This window comes from Lepisosteus platostomus, chromosome 11, assembly GCF_059453375.1.
Source record: "Lepisosteus platostomus isolate fLepPlt1 chromosome 11, fLepPlt1.hap1, whole genome shotgun sequence".
Lineage (NCBI taxonomy): Eukaryota > Metazoa > Chordata > Actinopteri > Semionotiformes > Lepisosteidae > Lepisosteus > Lepisosteus platostomus.
Genome location: NC_142621.1, coordinates 34250290 through 34266053, shown reverse-complemented (window position 1 = coordinate 34266053; position 15764 = coordinate 34250290). Strand labels below are relative to the sequence as shown.

General features: G+C 42.1%; 1 protein-coding gene across 4 annotated transcripts in view; it reads right to left on the bottom strand.

The window, feature by feature from the left end:
• Positions 1-15764, bottom strand: part of mpripb (myosin phosphatase Rho interacting protein b) — a 76151-nt gene that overhangs the window by 39059 nt on the left and 21328 nt on the right. For all 4 annotated transcript variants that reach the window (XM_088599361.1, XM_088599360.1, XM_088599359.1 and 1 more), the window contains exons 4-8: positions 10676-10827; positions 9185-9269; positions 8505-8679; positions 5581-6022; positions 2716-2845 (exon numbers count right to left, since the gene is read on the bottom strand). In XM_088599361.1, coding sequence (XP_088455487.1) covers positions 2716-2845; positions 5581-6022; positions 8505-8679; positions 9185-9269; positions 10676-10827 — 984 coding nt within the window. The remainder of the gene's footprint in view (positions 1-2715; positions 2846-5580; positions 6023-8504; positions 8680-9184; positions 9270-10675; positions 10828-15764) is intronic.

Here is a 15764-nt window from a genome sequence, read left to right as displayed (position 1 = left end):
CAACTGTGATTGCTAATGGTTCGGAAAATAGCCCACAGAGACAGGCCTCCCTTTCCACTACTGTATCATTCAGTGCTTAGAATTGGCTAAGCTTGGTTAAGTTGACTGTAATTTCAGGTTTGGTGTTTTGTGGCATGAATGACCTCAGGCCCTGTCCGACAGTGGACAGGAGGCTACAGGCAGCGCGGACTCGCAGTTATTGCTCTCTGCCCTCTTCAACCAGGAGAGTGAGGGAGGGAATGTTCTGACACCCCCATGAACCCTTGTCTCTGTCCTTTAAACAAGCCAAATTTAAAGTACTTCAAACAGGCTTTTTTTGTTTTCTGAAGAAGCGCTTTCCCCAGGATAGGGTGGGAAAAGGAAGTGGGACTATCAGGGGAATTCGACCACAGAAAGGAGAATGGAAATTAATTCAATGCACAACTTTGACCTCCACTGAAAACCACAAACACAAACGGAAGCAGAGCTCCTGCTATTACCAGCCATCAGGCTCTGCAGGGCCCCTGAGAGCCAGGAAGGGCTGAAGAGACTTTAAAATACTTGTAGCTTCATTTATTTAATTTACTGGCCTTCAACCTGGGAGTGTGGGGTCCAGCACAAGAGCATGGAAAATCAGCTCTCACTCTGCTATGACAGTGCTAATGGAGCATCTGTCGGTCTGCACATCTGCTTTAACACTTTAAACTCAATAGCAGCAGCCATTACAATCATAATTGATGTAAACTAGATCTTATTTTTAAATGTGGGGTGACTTTTTATTATTCTGCTGAAGTGCAATAATATATTTTGTTTCTTTGCATGTTGTATTTCTGTAAAATAGAATGTTTTAAGTTGTAAATCTGTAAGATGGATTCTTCTGCATATGCATTGCATTTTTAATTGTAAAAAATCTGTAACTTGTATTTATGTCTATAGAATTTGTATTACCATCAGTCACCATGACTGTAGTTGTCAACTACACGATAACATCCAAGGCTGGGAGTTTTTCACACTGCAATACAGCCTTGGACCTACAACTGCCTGATGGCTCAAGTGTTTTATTAATTCAAGTAGCGATTATCTAAATCATTTCATTTAAATGTCTAATTCAAAAACAACCTTACAATTACAAGAAAAGAAAAAGTGCCCATGAACACAGGCATTATATGTACGCTGGTAAGCTGTGTGTAATTACCTTTGTCTGCAATCTCAGAATTGAGTATCCCAGACCATTTTATAACAAAACAGTATAATATGCTTCAACGCACATTAATTTTTTTTTCAGAGGGTCTTGTTTACTGCACTGTTATATTTGATGCCAACCATAGATTGGAAACAGTAGGATGGAACAAAAAGACAGTGGAGTTCCTTTGAAGGCATTATGCAAAAACAAAGGAACCACCTGTTTCACAAGGAGGGCTAAAACATCTTTGACTGTTGTTTCCTTGACAAATAAGCACAGTTCAACAAATACTACTGTACATGGTTATTTGACTTAGTACACTATTTCATCACCTTGTTTCAGATGCTTAAAATCTGTGACTGCCAATAGTAAATCCACCACATTCTGGTGAAAATGGTCTATGGGTGAACACTCACTCAAGTACTTCTTCCCTGAGCAAAAGAAGATTGCATCCTTCATAAATCAAGGTCAAGAGGAAATGAAGGGCAGCAAGAGGAGTTCATTCTGTGTCACAGTCTAGGTTTAAAGACAGTCTAGAGGTTCGGATACATGACTGGGGAGAATGTTAGGACCTCCTTCAGCAGACCCGCCCCTGAGGGTGAGGATGGAACGAGGAGAAATTGATGGGGCAGTGGCTGGCAAAAACTTGATCGACTGAGTTCAGATTAAATAAAATAAAATGACCTGAATTGCTGGCTTCAAGGCCATAAACTACCTCAAGGACCACTTCCAGACTTATGACTGTTGGTCAGTACTGCCACTGAGGCTGTTTGCCTAATAAGCAGATTCCTCTCACCCTTGTGTGGTCGATAAGATAGCCTGTTTCACTGGCAGCACCAGTTATCAGGCCTGTCTTCCACGTATCTCACACCTACACTGCTGAGCCGCCTTCCTATAGGAATCAGGCACCCAGAACTGGAGCCCAGTCCTCTAGAAGTTTGTTGTTGAAATTGGTTCCACCTTATGTATGCTCATACTGGCAGACTTTTTCCAAAGAGTAAAAATTCACAGAATGTCTTAGTGCTTCCCTTGTCTTTCTCTTCTCTTCTTCCCACTCCAGTTCTGGTGAATGCCACTCCAGAAACTCTTGCAGGTCATTCTAAGCTACCACTTCAGAAATACCAGGAACACATTTCCGTTACTGATCTGGTACAGGGTGGGAGATCTTTGCAATAAAGTTATCGTATAAAGGAAGAAAAGCTTAACTTTTGTTTTTCATTTTTAACGCATTCTGCTGTTCTAAACATCAAACCTCTGTTTGGTGCTCAAGCCCACATTACGACTCCCAGTTTGAAAATGAGGAAGAAAACAAGCAGAAGCCATGCGCCCTAGCTGTGTGCAGCACGAACAGATTTACAATGTCTTTTCTTGACAATATGACCAAAAGGAACATCGTCAGGAACTAAATCTTAAAGGAAAGTAAACTTTCAGTATCTTAAATCAAGTACCTCACGGTCTATAACTGCTTAAGCGTTACTGTATTTTCTGCGGTTAGATGATATAGGATAAAGCAGTACTGAATCTAGGGTTCTGCCTCAATTCAGAGCTCTCACCTCTCTTGGGCACCGCCTGGTCTCACTCCTGCCCTGCCTGGCTGCGCTGCGGCCCGATTCCTCCTCCACCTCCATCCTCTCCGCGTTCTCCAGCTCCAGCGCTTCCAGCTTCGCGATCACGGTGGACCGGCTGCAAGGCAAACACTGGTCAGGCCATTGTCTGGAGAAGGAGGGAGGTTTGAATGAGCAGCCATGTTTACTGAAAAAACAGCGACATCCTCAAACACGCACAGAAGACTTCATGGCTCAGTTCTCCCAGCTTTTTTGTCACGTCATGATTGTCAGTTGCAGGATTTCTCAGAAGACGAGTTTTATTTATTATTCTGAAAACCCTGCTGTTAGCCAGACGAATGTCTTTCAAAACATGAACAACCCACACATCAGTTTAGATCTGAGAGACCACAGTCTTATTTTTCAGATGAGCCACAGTCAGAGTTAACAGTACTGAGATTATGAATTGTGGATTATAGCAATGGAGTAAGATATTGCCGGTCCGGTAACAGCTAACTAAACCAAGTCAGTAGCCTTGATATATTTGTGTTTGCGTGTTTAGCGTTTGTAATCATTCATGACAGAAGTCTGCAACGCTACACAGAGACTGTTGCTTTAATTAAGGCTGTTCTTAAGCAAGTGAAGAATCCAGTTTACTGAGAGTCACTTGGAAATATTAAATTACTTTTTGAATTTTTGACCTTATTTGGGGAATCCAATGCAGTGTCAGTGCTTCCTTAAAAGGCAGCGAGCGAGACAGTCAGAGAGGTATTTATCTCACATGACTGCCAGCTCCTTACTGCCTGCCGGGTACTGAAATGGCACGGCTTCCACAAACTAAAATTAACACAAATGAACTGATTCTCTCTCTTATTAGCCAGGTTTAGACGACCACTCTTAATTCGATACTTATATGCATTCCACTCAGCTGAAGTAGAGGAACAGAGAGAAGAACAACTTAGGGAGAACCCAGAAGTCTAACTGCAATTCTGGATTTAGTTTAAGAAAGATAAACCCCAGATTCTCCTCAAGCTCTCTTTGAAGCATCCCCTAAAAAATAGAGTATTCTGCCTGACCTTAATGCAAAGAGCTCCTTAAACTGAAAGCCTCATGGATCCTGAGTGCACGCAAAGAATGTTTAAATCAACAGAATGTGTGCCGTCTTTGCTTCATGAGATTAATAAACTATAAGCATATGATATGTTTACAATTAATGGGTCAGAGGTCTTTAAAAAACAACCATGAGGATAGAAGAAAACATATTACAAAAAGCCGAATAATTGTTCAATTGTTTATTCACCACAACTCTGGTCTGTTAAGCAGATACAGCTGTTGCATGTAAATGGCCAATTAATGATGTAAAGTGGAATCTGTGATGCAGCCTGACCTAATTATCGATGAAGCTGCACCTGATTATGTATCTGTTTCTCCAAAAGAAGGTCAAATATCAAATCTGGTAACAATAGCAACTAACTTTTAAACTTGTCATTTTTTAAACAATACAATAGTATTTAATAGTACTAATGCTGATAATAATAAATATTATTAGTGGATTCATCACCCTACAATCAATTTAAACAACAGTGGTGAATCTCACTGGATGACATCTGTATACTGACATGGTCACTGCAAATTGTTCCTGTGAATTCCTGACAAGTCAGCACTGTATCCAGCAAATTTCAGGATAGGAGCAATGCTGTCAGACCTAAACATGCTAAATGGTGAAAACCATTACTGAATATAATTGTCGCACAGTTAAAATTGTCCATGCCCCCTCCAGAAAATAAAAACCCATCCTACATTTCCCAGAGGAAGTGCACATTTAATACACTGTGAAATTTGAGATTTACAGTTTACCACAGTTTTCCATCTTTCCTGTGGAGTCTGCAACAGTTACGTGCCTCAGACAAAGTGGATACTTCCTTCAACTATTTTTTTCTGATTGAGAAACACAACCTCATACTGGGTTTTACTGAGGTGAAAGCACAAATGTCTTTTTACATGGACTACCCTCCAACTGGAATAACACTTTCCCTTTGTTGAGTACCTCTTTGAAAGAGTTCCTTGAAACAATTCATTGTTCAGTTTGCCACGAAGAGTTGAAACAGCAGATTTATGTCCCAATTTTCCTGTGTGTGACTTACTATACCAGACTTTTGCAATTGTGGAATCAAGAGAAAATGGCCATTTTAATTAAAATGCATTGGAATTATCAGGATCAACAAAACCTGAAACAACGATCCTCTCAGAGGAGTATCCCTTTCTCTTGCCATATGAATCAGTTCGTCTTCCCACAGAGCCGATTAATTAATAAAAAGTCTTGCCTCTGCAAATCTGCTTTTAGCATGTATCAAGTCATCAGTCTTTCTTCAGTGTCTTTATGATTCAGTGTCTTTATGCACAGCATATTCATTCTTTTCCCATGAATATGCTGTGCGCACACTGAACACGTTGCACACTGAATTAGTGAGCACACTGAACACGTTGCACACTGAATTAATGTAATGTAATGTAATGTAATGTTTCTTTATTAGCCCTATACAATTTCTTGCATTAGGAATTCGTCTTTTCACATACCCCAGCTTTTCTCCATGGAGACACAGACACACAGAAAGGGAGAGAAGCTTGGGGTCAGAGCGCAGGGTCTGCCATTGTACGGCGCCCCTGGAGCAGTTAGGGTTAAGGGCCTTGCTCAGGGACCCAACGGAGTAGGATTCCTCTGCCGGCCGCAGGATTTGAACCGGCAACCTTCCAGTCACAGGCGCAGATCCTTAGCCACAGAGCCACCGCTCCGCGTGAAGCAAACACAGTGAACACAGTTGCCAAGCGAATCCATGCCAAGCAGTGTTCAAGAAACTGAGTTTTTGGCGTTACCTCTTCTCTGGCTCTCCTTCTGGCTGTTCTGGGCTGCGCACTCTGCGCTTCTCTGTCTTTCGGGACTCCGCCTCATGCCTCCGGGACCGAGAGGCCTCCAGCAGGGCCGAGGTCCTCTGTGCCCTCAGGTCGCCATGGTGACTGTCCGTGCTGGTGACCGTGCTCCCGCTGGCATCCGAGTCCAGCGAGCTCATGGAGCCGCTGATGTGGGAGCCGTTGGAGAGCAGGCTGCTGCCGGAGGGGAACGGGTCGCTCTGCGCGGGGGAGGGGCACCGGGGGATGCCCCCGAGCTCGGCGCTGTGCCTGCTGGACGTGCTGCCCGTGGGGGACAGAACCTGCGTGTCATGTCTTGGGGGTGCGTGGAAGGAGATTCCACCCCGGTCCACCTCATCGCCATTCACAGAGCCATGGTCAGAGTGGAGCTCTGCTGCAGTCACCTCTCCTGTCAAGATACCAACAGGAGAGCTTAGAACCGCAACTGGGCGTAAAAGTGTCTGTCCTTCTGGCAGCAAGGAGCAGCGGATACGGCTCTGGACCATTACTGCGGGGTCAAAGGTATGTGTGTAGACACTGCTGTATGTTTCATCACATTTCTTTGACCTAAATTTTAAGCACAAACTGGTACCACTTACAAGGGATTATGTAGAGTCTTGTGCTCAAAAATCTCTTTACCTTGGAGAAATCATCTTTAATGTGCCACTTCAGGTGTAGCATACTTGCTGTGCCTGGATAAACTCTTCCTTGATGGGAAAAACGCACAGATGTGCAATATACATCAATATAGAGAAGTCACTCAGAAAAAGGAAAACCAGTATTATCACAAAGGAAACTATGAAGAACATAGGGGGAGTTCAAAACAGCCATGTAAGAATTTTCGCTTAGCTTCTCAAGATCAATTTTTCCTCCCAGTTCCAGTATTCGCAGGACAAGCTGCAGAACATGAACATTTTGGAAAATGGGCTAAGCTGCTTGGGTTGAGTAAGACACATGGAAGCCAAACCGCAGTGTTCTGTCCCTCAAATCTACCCTGTTGAAGAAGCTCTTAAGGGCCTGGCAGGATCTGGGAGTTTTATTCAGTCACTTCATACACACATTTGTTGAGGTACATTTCACAGCTGTTTCTTCAAAGGAATTGCTTGCTCATGGGAAACAGGCTGCACGTCGTGCTTTGCTTCAAGTTCAGCTGATCATTGGTCTGTAGAGACTAGGCAGGATACCTCATACTAGAATCCTGTTCTTTAGGAAACAGGTCATGTGGTAGGTTTATACAGGAATCAACTCACCATTCATTTCCGTGTAATAAAGGCACAACCTACTCTGCAGTAAAGCAGAGAGGACCAAGCCAAGCACTCAGGCTTTACTTGCAATACAACACAAAACCACTAGACCGCTTTCTGCCATTCCTTGTCGGCCACACTAAAACATACTTAAGTGATTCATATAATACAGTAAGCAAGTCGTTCACTGTGCACACCAAAAGTTGAAGATTAAACCAGCATAAATGGAAAGAGTAAATGAGTATTTAGAAGACCAACGATGGTGATCCTTTATGTGATAACAGATTAAATATGCACAACCTTGCCAAACCTTCACCGTGTACAATTATATACTCTGCTTTGCTGTGGCTTCTGATATTGTGACAGGTTGTGCTTTACTATGCTGTACTCTGACTTTACCACCTCATGCCACAGTAAACCTTTCTGAAGGAAGTGTTCAAAGTAAGCCTTCAAAATGGCAGGGTAGCCATAGGAATCCTGTAATATAATCAAATCCCACCTTAACAACATACCTCAGATGCTGCAAAGCAACTGTGTTTACAAAAGAACCTGGCCGATTCAATGTCACTGCCAACACCAGACCCTATACTACACAGGTTTATCTATACTCTTCATCACAGAGCACCACTAAGACAGCAACTGAAATGTACACAGATAAGGACGAAGGTGCATTTGCTGAACACCAACACATACAGTATAATGCCTTTCAAAAACATGTAAGAGAGGATTTGCACAGCTGTAGATGACAATCTAACACTCCCTGGAAATGGAGACAAAATACGCTTGAATACAATTGCATATTTCCTCAGTTCATACAGTCTTTGAAAACAGGAACTGTCACAGATCTTTATTGCAGGTTTTTTTTCCACAACAATGCCAGCAGACGTTCACAAACGGTTTTGTGAATAATCTGGATAGTCCTAGCTAGGACTGATTCGAGTTTTAAAGATTAAAATTATCTTTATTATAAAAAAGTTCACTGTAACCACATCTGTATAAAAATGTCATATGGAGCTTATAGTTGTACTAGTTTGTGGCAAAAAAAATACACTGCTAATCATCACTGAATGCTTTGAAAATACAATACTGAATAGGTTTCCTTTATACACTGGCCACCACAGGGTAAATGTATTCAACACACATCCAGAATCCGATGCTGTACCTGGATGCTTTTATTCTCCGACCATATTCGTAAGGAGCCTTGAGCGGTTTTCATTTAATAAGCACACTGCGTGCTGCTCATCGACATGTGTTTCTTTGTCGTTGAGAGCAAGAATGTTAAAGAAAGACCTTGAAGAAATCCTATCAGCTTTAGACTCCTTTCAAAGAGTTTAGGTAAAGAAAAAAAACCAAACTGTGCTCACTGCAAGCCCTCAAAAAAAACAACAAATAACCAAGACTAAATTTTTAGAATGGTGAGGGCTCAGGGGGAGAAACCTCAATGTGAAGATAAATAAAGAAATAAATATGATGTTTCCCACAGAATACCGCAGAACTAATTCCTGCGTGAGAGCGGTATTTCTGTTTTATTATTGTAGCTCATTATCTTTTGAAAACATTTGTCGAGACAGTGCGACACTGAAACGGGAAACCGAGCGAGAAAGTCAGACATGAAAGCCTGTGGCTGCGAAGGCTCTTCCTACGTACCCCCCAGGGGCAGCGCGGGGCCGAGCAAGCCGCTGTCGGATGGCGGCCAGCCCTGCACTGCTTCGGCCTCCCCGGTGTGGAGCTCTTCCTGCCATATGCCTGACCGAGAATCAGGGACCTTCTCGGCATCTGGAATCCCAGAACCTGTCACAGGCACCTTTGCCGGGCCGGGCTCCTGAACAAAGGCAGACATTTATTTTTACTGCACAATCAAGGACGATGCTTCCTGTTGCTTTTGGACAGAAAACAAACATCTGAAGACTGACATAACAAAGTTGAAGAAAATGATGAAAAGGGGAATAATAAGGAAACAAAATAATGGGGGATTTCAAAGCTCCTATAAAGGGCAGCTCTCGTTTGGCTTTATTTGACGTTACAAAGCACAGTCCCAGTCTTTGCTGAACGGAAATCCTAGCTGCAAAACAAATAAGAGACTGGCCCTTTTCACTGCTCTACTTTCAGATCATTTCATGAAAGATACCAAGCTCACGCTCTACCAGATCCCCCGAAAATCTTCTAATTGATAGTTTTAATCATGACATCTCAATCTGGGACTACACATTGCCATTTTCAAGAGTTCTGCCACCTCCCCAATTTAACACAAATAGAAACAGCTTTCCTGCGTCAGAGGGAAGGACAGCTGTTTCTTCCTGTCAATAAGGATACTCGGAGGACGTCACCTGTGAAGTTGTGTGCTCCACTTTGCGTTTCTTCTTCTGGTTGTGCTTATTGGTCTTTGGGTAAACAATGAGTTGTTCGTGCCACCTGGTAATTACGAAAACAGTCACGATCAGACACGCTAATTTGGCAGGATGACAACAGCGATCGGAGAGGCTTGGATATTTATTAACATCAGATAAACACATTTGAACATTGGGTCAGAAGAGATGTAAATGGACAGGCTGTTGCAACAGAGGCTGCTGACAACCAGGTGGAATGTATGATTACATTTCTGAACAGTGATGCATCACAAAGCATTTTCACGCACTGCTCCACTGTTTCATCCTGTAAGGGTGAACAATAATTATACTGGAATCTGAAGGCTTCAGACAACTCAAACAACAATAAACAAGCTCATTTCCAGGTATCGAAGTACAAAAGGTGGGTTTTTTACTGTCAATTGCTAGGATGCTGTTCAAATGCAGTCTTGTTAAAAAGAGACAAGCAATGTGGTAATGCACTTTAATTTTCCACTATAAGCACAGAATTTAAATAAATAGTAAAAATAAATACAGTATTCCAGCATTTTAATCACCATAAACTGTCATTTATTCAGAACACCCAGACTTTAAATTTTCTCTTTCTTGTCGTATGTGACATTCAGAACCACATAAATGAGAATATATTTTATAAAGTAATCTCAATATATTTCAATTTCAGAAAGAAAATAGTTTTTTTCTCGAGAGGAAGAGTAAAAACAAAGGTCATGTCCATCCGCTTCACTGGGAATTTGGAAAGGCCCAGGCCCACATCTAATTCCTTAAAAATCCGAGACAAGACTGTGACCAGAGTCCCAGGACACAGGATCGAGACACCTTAGGAAGAGTACAACAGGAGGGAACTGGCAAGGTGAAAAGGCTTTAAGCAGCTGTGAAAAGGATCGTTCTTTGATTACACAACACTGAGTTTCTGAACAGCAGAACAGGAGGGGCCAGATTATATGCCTTGAAACTAATCTACGAGTCAACATATGAATCATGAGTTCGTTTAGCTGGGACAGTGCTGAACAGTTAAGTGCCACGCCGCATATGATTTCGAAGCCTTCCTCCAAGGAAAATCATTTTCTCTGCTGCCTCTCTACTCGCAGAATCACCCCCGATGGAGCACACTGGCCACACTGACGAGACTCAGGCTGGGTAACAGCTGCAGGATTCTGCAAGATGTTTCTTTGATTCTACACAGACATTCAACACATTGCAATGCTATTCAAAATACGTTCTTGAAAAGTGAAAGAAATAACAAGTGCGCCCAAGAAATAATCAGCAACACATTCATGCAGCCTGCAACAGCAAGTCGGATACTGTACCCTTCTCTCCAGGTCTCTTAACAGAGCAACTTTATGAAAGAAGAAAGTTATGTCATGGGATCTTAAAATAAACCAGAGTCTTTTCCCATGAACAACATCGTAATGTTAGTAGGACTGTAGCATCAGAGGGCCTGTTTCTACTTACCCATTGATAATCTCTTTGTTTTCACCGCGGATGAAGTACTCCTGTTCTGGTGTTATGATGCACAGTGCGTTCTTTTGTCCAGTCTTAGGCTCAGCATCAATGACATCGGTGCACTGATTCATGTTCACTGTTCCCTGTGGCAGAGTACTTGGCTGGAACACAAGGAAGAATGAGCACAAGACTAATAAGACAAACTTAATCGTTTCCATTTTGACACAGCATAAATTCACTTGCCAGCACATAAGAAAGCAATTTCATTGTTCCATTTATTATCAGCAGGCTGCTGACTGCTGGTAAATGTCATCGCAGGAACAAGCAGCTATCAATATTAAATACCCATTCTGGTACAATTTACCTGTTTTCAGTTTGGGCCAATGGATTTTGTCAATGGTTCATGACATCCATGCAGCATGGAGATATTAAGATGTACCCTCTCATTTGTTCATTATTTAAAAAATGGCCTGATCTCAACTAGTAATTCTAGCTAAATGATTAATTCAATCCTGGCATTCTGCAGATGCAGAAACCTATCTGGTTGGCTGGTCTCAGCTCCCCAGGCACAAAAATGTTGGGAGCCTCTGCATTTTCTCCTCTGGCACCGCTGGATCTGGACCCGTCTATACACCTGTCCTGTGGTGCTAGGGGGCCTACAGTGGGGGCTGGAGTGACGCGGTCACCTTCAACCTTGCCAGGTACTGCTATCACAGCTGCCCCGACTTTTTTTTATTGCGAGGGTCCTTTGGGAAATTTGGAGGAAGTACCACAAAGTGGGGTGGGGGGGGGGGGTGAGAGACTGTATGTTTTATTTCTCTCGGGAATGAAAAAAAAAAACAACGAAAATTGCTTTACAAAAACTCTCAATAACACTTTCACAAAAACTGGAGAATTGCCATAACAATAGCTGAGCAAAGAACGACTACTGACGTGAACAAAAAAAAAATCACAATCCTGCAGGACGACCGATGGAAGGAGCCTGAAATCAGCCTTTGTTTTCCACTCCTCGCCTCACTTCGCGCTGTGACATCAGAATGGAAACAATGCAGCTGGAACTACGCAGGAGGCCAAGGACCAATCCCATCAAACACTGCGCAGCCGACCAATCATACAGCCTGGAGCCTAACCTTCTGGCCTGCTGGTTGTTGGGTACTTCCTCCAGCTTTCAAAGGAAGTTGGTTTTCTGTTCTCACAGGTATAAAATTGAATACTTGTGGAATCTAAAAGTTGTCTAAGCAAAATTTAAAACCTTCAACAGAATTTTGAATATTCTAAGCACAGGCTCCTTATTGTATGGAAAAATATTGACAATGCTGTGCTGTATCATATGCACATAACACACATACACCAGCATAGAACTTTTCCTTCATTTCTTCCACTTTGCATGCTCTGTATACACAAGGGGTCAGCAACCCTGCCATGACAGCTTAAATAGAGCGCAGGTCAAAGAGACAGGACATTCCCCCTTTAATTGTGTTTCTGTTCAAGACATCAGGGTTTTTCATCTCTAACTTTCTTAAATTCAATCTATTTATATTTATCTGAGCATCAGGATTAGTTGCAGGGTCACCAGCCCTATAGAAACCAAGAGGCCTGTTCCGCACAGTGTTGCGTAACTGAGAGAAACTCGGTTCATGCAGGACCTTTCGCTTCAACGAGGTGCACGACCTCTAGAAACTATACAGATTGCAACAGCTGTTAAAGCAGTGTTGTCTGCTTTCGCTTCAGTTTCTTAAAACACAGACAGAGAAAAACCTTACAGGACAGGATCATAATGAGACAAATTTATACTGTGAATCTTGACAAACAGATTTATGGCAGCATTTCACAGAAGTGAAAGGGGTCAACATTTTGGGTTTCATGCAAAACCCCTACATAGCAGGCACAAAATGGAGAGCTTTCAATTTTTATGTAAAATGGATGTATTACAGGCCTGTTTACTGAGGAAGGCAAACTACCAGTGCAATTCTAACTGGTCTTTTCCAGCTATTCCACTAAAAAGGGTAACAGTTCCAACATGAAACTTTTCTGGCTTGCCCTTCCTGTAGGGTGACTGCATGGTAATGAAAAAATTCATTTCCATGGCAACAGCAAAAAAAATCTTTCGCTCCACAGCTTTTCTGCTGAATGTAAGAGGCCGACAGACTAAAATCCCTCTGCTCAGGGTCTTTTTGTTTTGACGCAGGAGAACCAACTGAACAATCACTGACGGCCCAAGAAAGGAAGGAAAAAAAATACCCCCCCCACCACCACCAGAAGGCTCCTGGGCCTCTCGGCATGGTGTGTTTCCCAGTTCCTGTTTAAATTCTGAAAACAAACATGGAGAGCAACCTATCCCATTTAACTAAGCAAACGCTGAATAGTTTCCAGTATTTACAATGGATGAGTGTTAGAAGCCTGAGGAGGAGTATCAACTAGCTCACACCCTCTGATTCGCTACTCACTTCTGCAACTCATGGTACAGGATCTATCCCATATACCACAAAGATGGATATTACACAAGTTCTTGTTTGCTTTATTCACAGCTAATGGTTCGGAGACTTTCCAATGCAGCAGCAATCTATGTTTGAGCCTTTATCAGACATGCTGCTGTTTCTGAGATATAAAACAGGTGCGTTCTTTTTCCTCATGCCTTTTATGGGCATTTCTGTGATCCTGCTTTATTAAAAGCTGCCAGTAGACCCTAGGGGCTGCCAAATATAGCAATTATAGTGTATCATAGTAATAAACTGCAAAGGCTTTTGAACCTCGTAAAAAAAAAAAGAGATGCAAGACCTTTAGCTCTTCATACCTCAGCCCAGACATTTTGTAACATCACTTAAAAAAAACTGGCATATTTGTACAACTATTTCTGTGAAAAAAAGAGCACGATTGAATTTATGCTGGCAATCTTTCTGGTTCGAGCTGGGCTGTCTGGGGACTCGGAGGAAGCGGTGGCGATCTGAAAGAAGCATGGTCGACACTTCTTTCGAGAAGGGCCACGAAGAACTCTTTCTGCGCTGTACTGAAGAAACGCCACTCGCCGCCAAGAGGAGATAGGCAATCAGGACTGGGGCTTTGTTTGGGTTTGAGAAATAACAATCCCAAATGAAGTCTCAACACAGTGTCAGGCTATTTAGCTTAGTCTTTGTTTATCAGCCATTTGTCTTCATTGACTAAGTTGCACGTCAAAACCTTTTTTTAAAAAGAGTCAAAAGTTCTTTATGCTCTTACTCAAAGGTTACACAATTGTGAGTTGTAAATACTGTAGAGGCCTACTTGTTTATGTAATGCACATGTTTCTTGGCAGGATTCTAAAGGGGTGTGTAATGACACAAAATAAAATGAAAGGTTGCTTAAGAAAGTTGTTTTACCAGAAAGAACAACATTCGGATGTTAAAGGAAGCATGCCTTTTCCTATCCTTTTAAAGCTTTCTACATCCTATATCAATTTGAGCTTGTAAGATAATTAGACTCAGGTGAAACTCAGCTGTAGCATATATGACAGCTCGTGCGCCCATAGAAACCCAGCTCAATACTACAGCTCGTGTGCCCACAGAATCCCAGCTCTATACTACAGCTCGTGTGCCCACAGAATCCCAGCTCTATACTACAGCTCGTATACCCATAGAAACCAGCTCTATACTACAGCTCCTGTGCCCACAGAAACCCAGCTCAATACTACAGCTCGTGTGCCCACAGAATCCCAGCTCTATATTACAGCTCGTGTGCCCATAGAAACCAGCTCTATACTACAGCTCCTGTGCCCACAGAAACCCAGCTCTATACTACAGCTCCTGTGCCCACAGAAACGCAGCTCTATACTACAGCTCCTGTGCCCACAGAATCCCAGCTCTATATTACAGCTCGTGTGCCCATAGAAACCAGCTCTATACTACAGCACGTGTTCCCACAGAAACCAGCTCTATACTACAGCTCGTGTGCCCACAGAAACCAGCTCTATACTACAGCACGTGAACCCACAGAAATCAGCTCTATACTACAGCTCGTGTGCCCACAGAAACCAGCTCTATACTACAGCACGTGAACCCACAGAAACCAGCTCTATACGACAGCTCGTGTGCCCACAGAAACCAGCTCTATACTACAGCTCGTGTGCCCATTCTAAACCTGGCATTTGAATAAAAGCGATTGTGCTGCCAAATGTTTGCCATTCATACATTCTGTATTACTGTGGATTAATTCTGCAGTGCAAATCAAGCCCCGTATCCTCAAATTGTTTTAGATTTTATGGGCTGCTATTAATAAGTCAGAAAGAGGTTAAGATTAAAAATAACCTACTTCTCAGGGAGAGAAAGCCATTGCTGAACTGCAGACGGTAGAAAGAAACTGTATGTGCAAGTTTAGTGTTGGCAAAGTGTTTTTTGGAAACAGATAGCACACCAGAATGTTGTTTCACAGCTCAGGTAATCGATAAGCTCTTTTCTTTATCTTTAATCTTTAAAGCTTAATCATTTTTTGAGGGAACAACACATTCCACACGGTATATTAAAATAGACACAGAAACCTCTAGCCTCCCACTACTGCATTGCAAAATACAAAGACACGCAAAATGGAAAAATAACAATAAAAAATGCAAAAGTCTAAAACATAAAACATGTATACACTACTGATTTTAAATCAGGAAATTTGTAATGATTTTTAAGGGATTAGTGTTAAAAATATCTGGTGTTAACTTCTTCTATCACATTAAATCACAATGCATTCCCAGGCTTTTCATATTCCTGTATCTGTATTATTTGTCATGAATCAAGAAAAAAAACAGGGTCTTATAAAACACTGACACTAAATGTTTCTCAATTCAAAGATGGGGGATTTTTCACATCAGATGAAATAATTTTAGAGCATGAAAATGATTTGCTCAGGTATCTCCATTTCGTACATGCCTGAGCATGTCAGCATTTATAATAAGAGTGCTCGCACACATAAAAAATGGTTTTAAAGCAAAAAAGCCCTACTACATTCTTGACACCCCCCCACAACAACTTACTTCCCAGACTAAAAATTATATCCAGAACGAAAAAAATCAGATCTTACTCAGCATCTGGCAGACAAATATGGCAGCTAAAATGAGCTACAGCTCTGCTAGCACTCA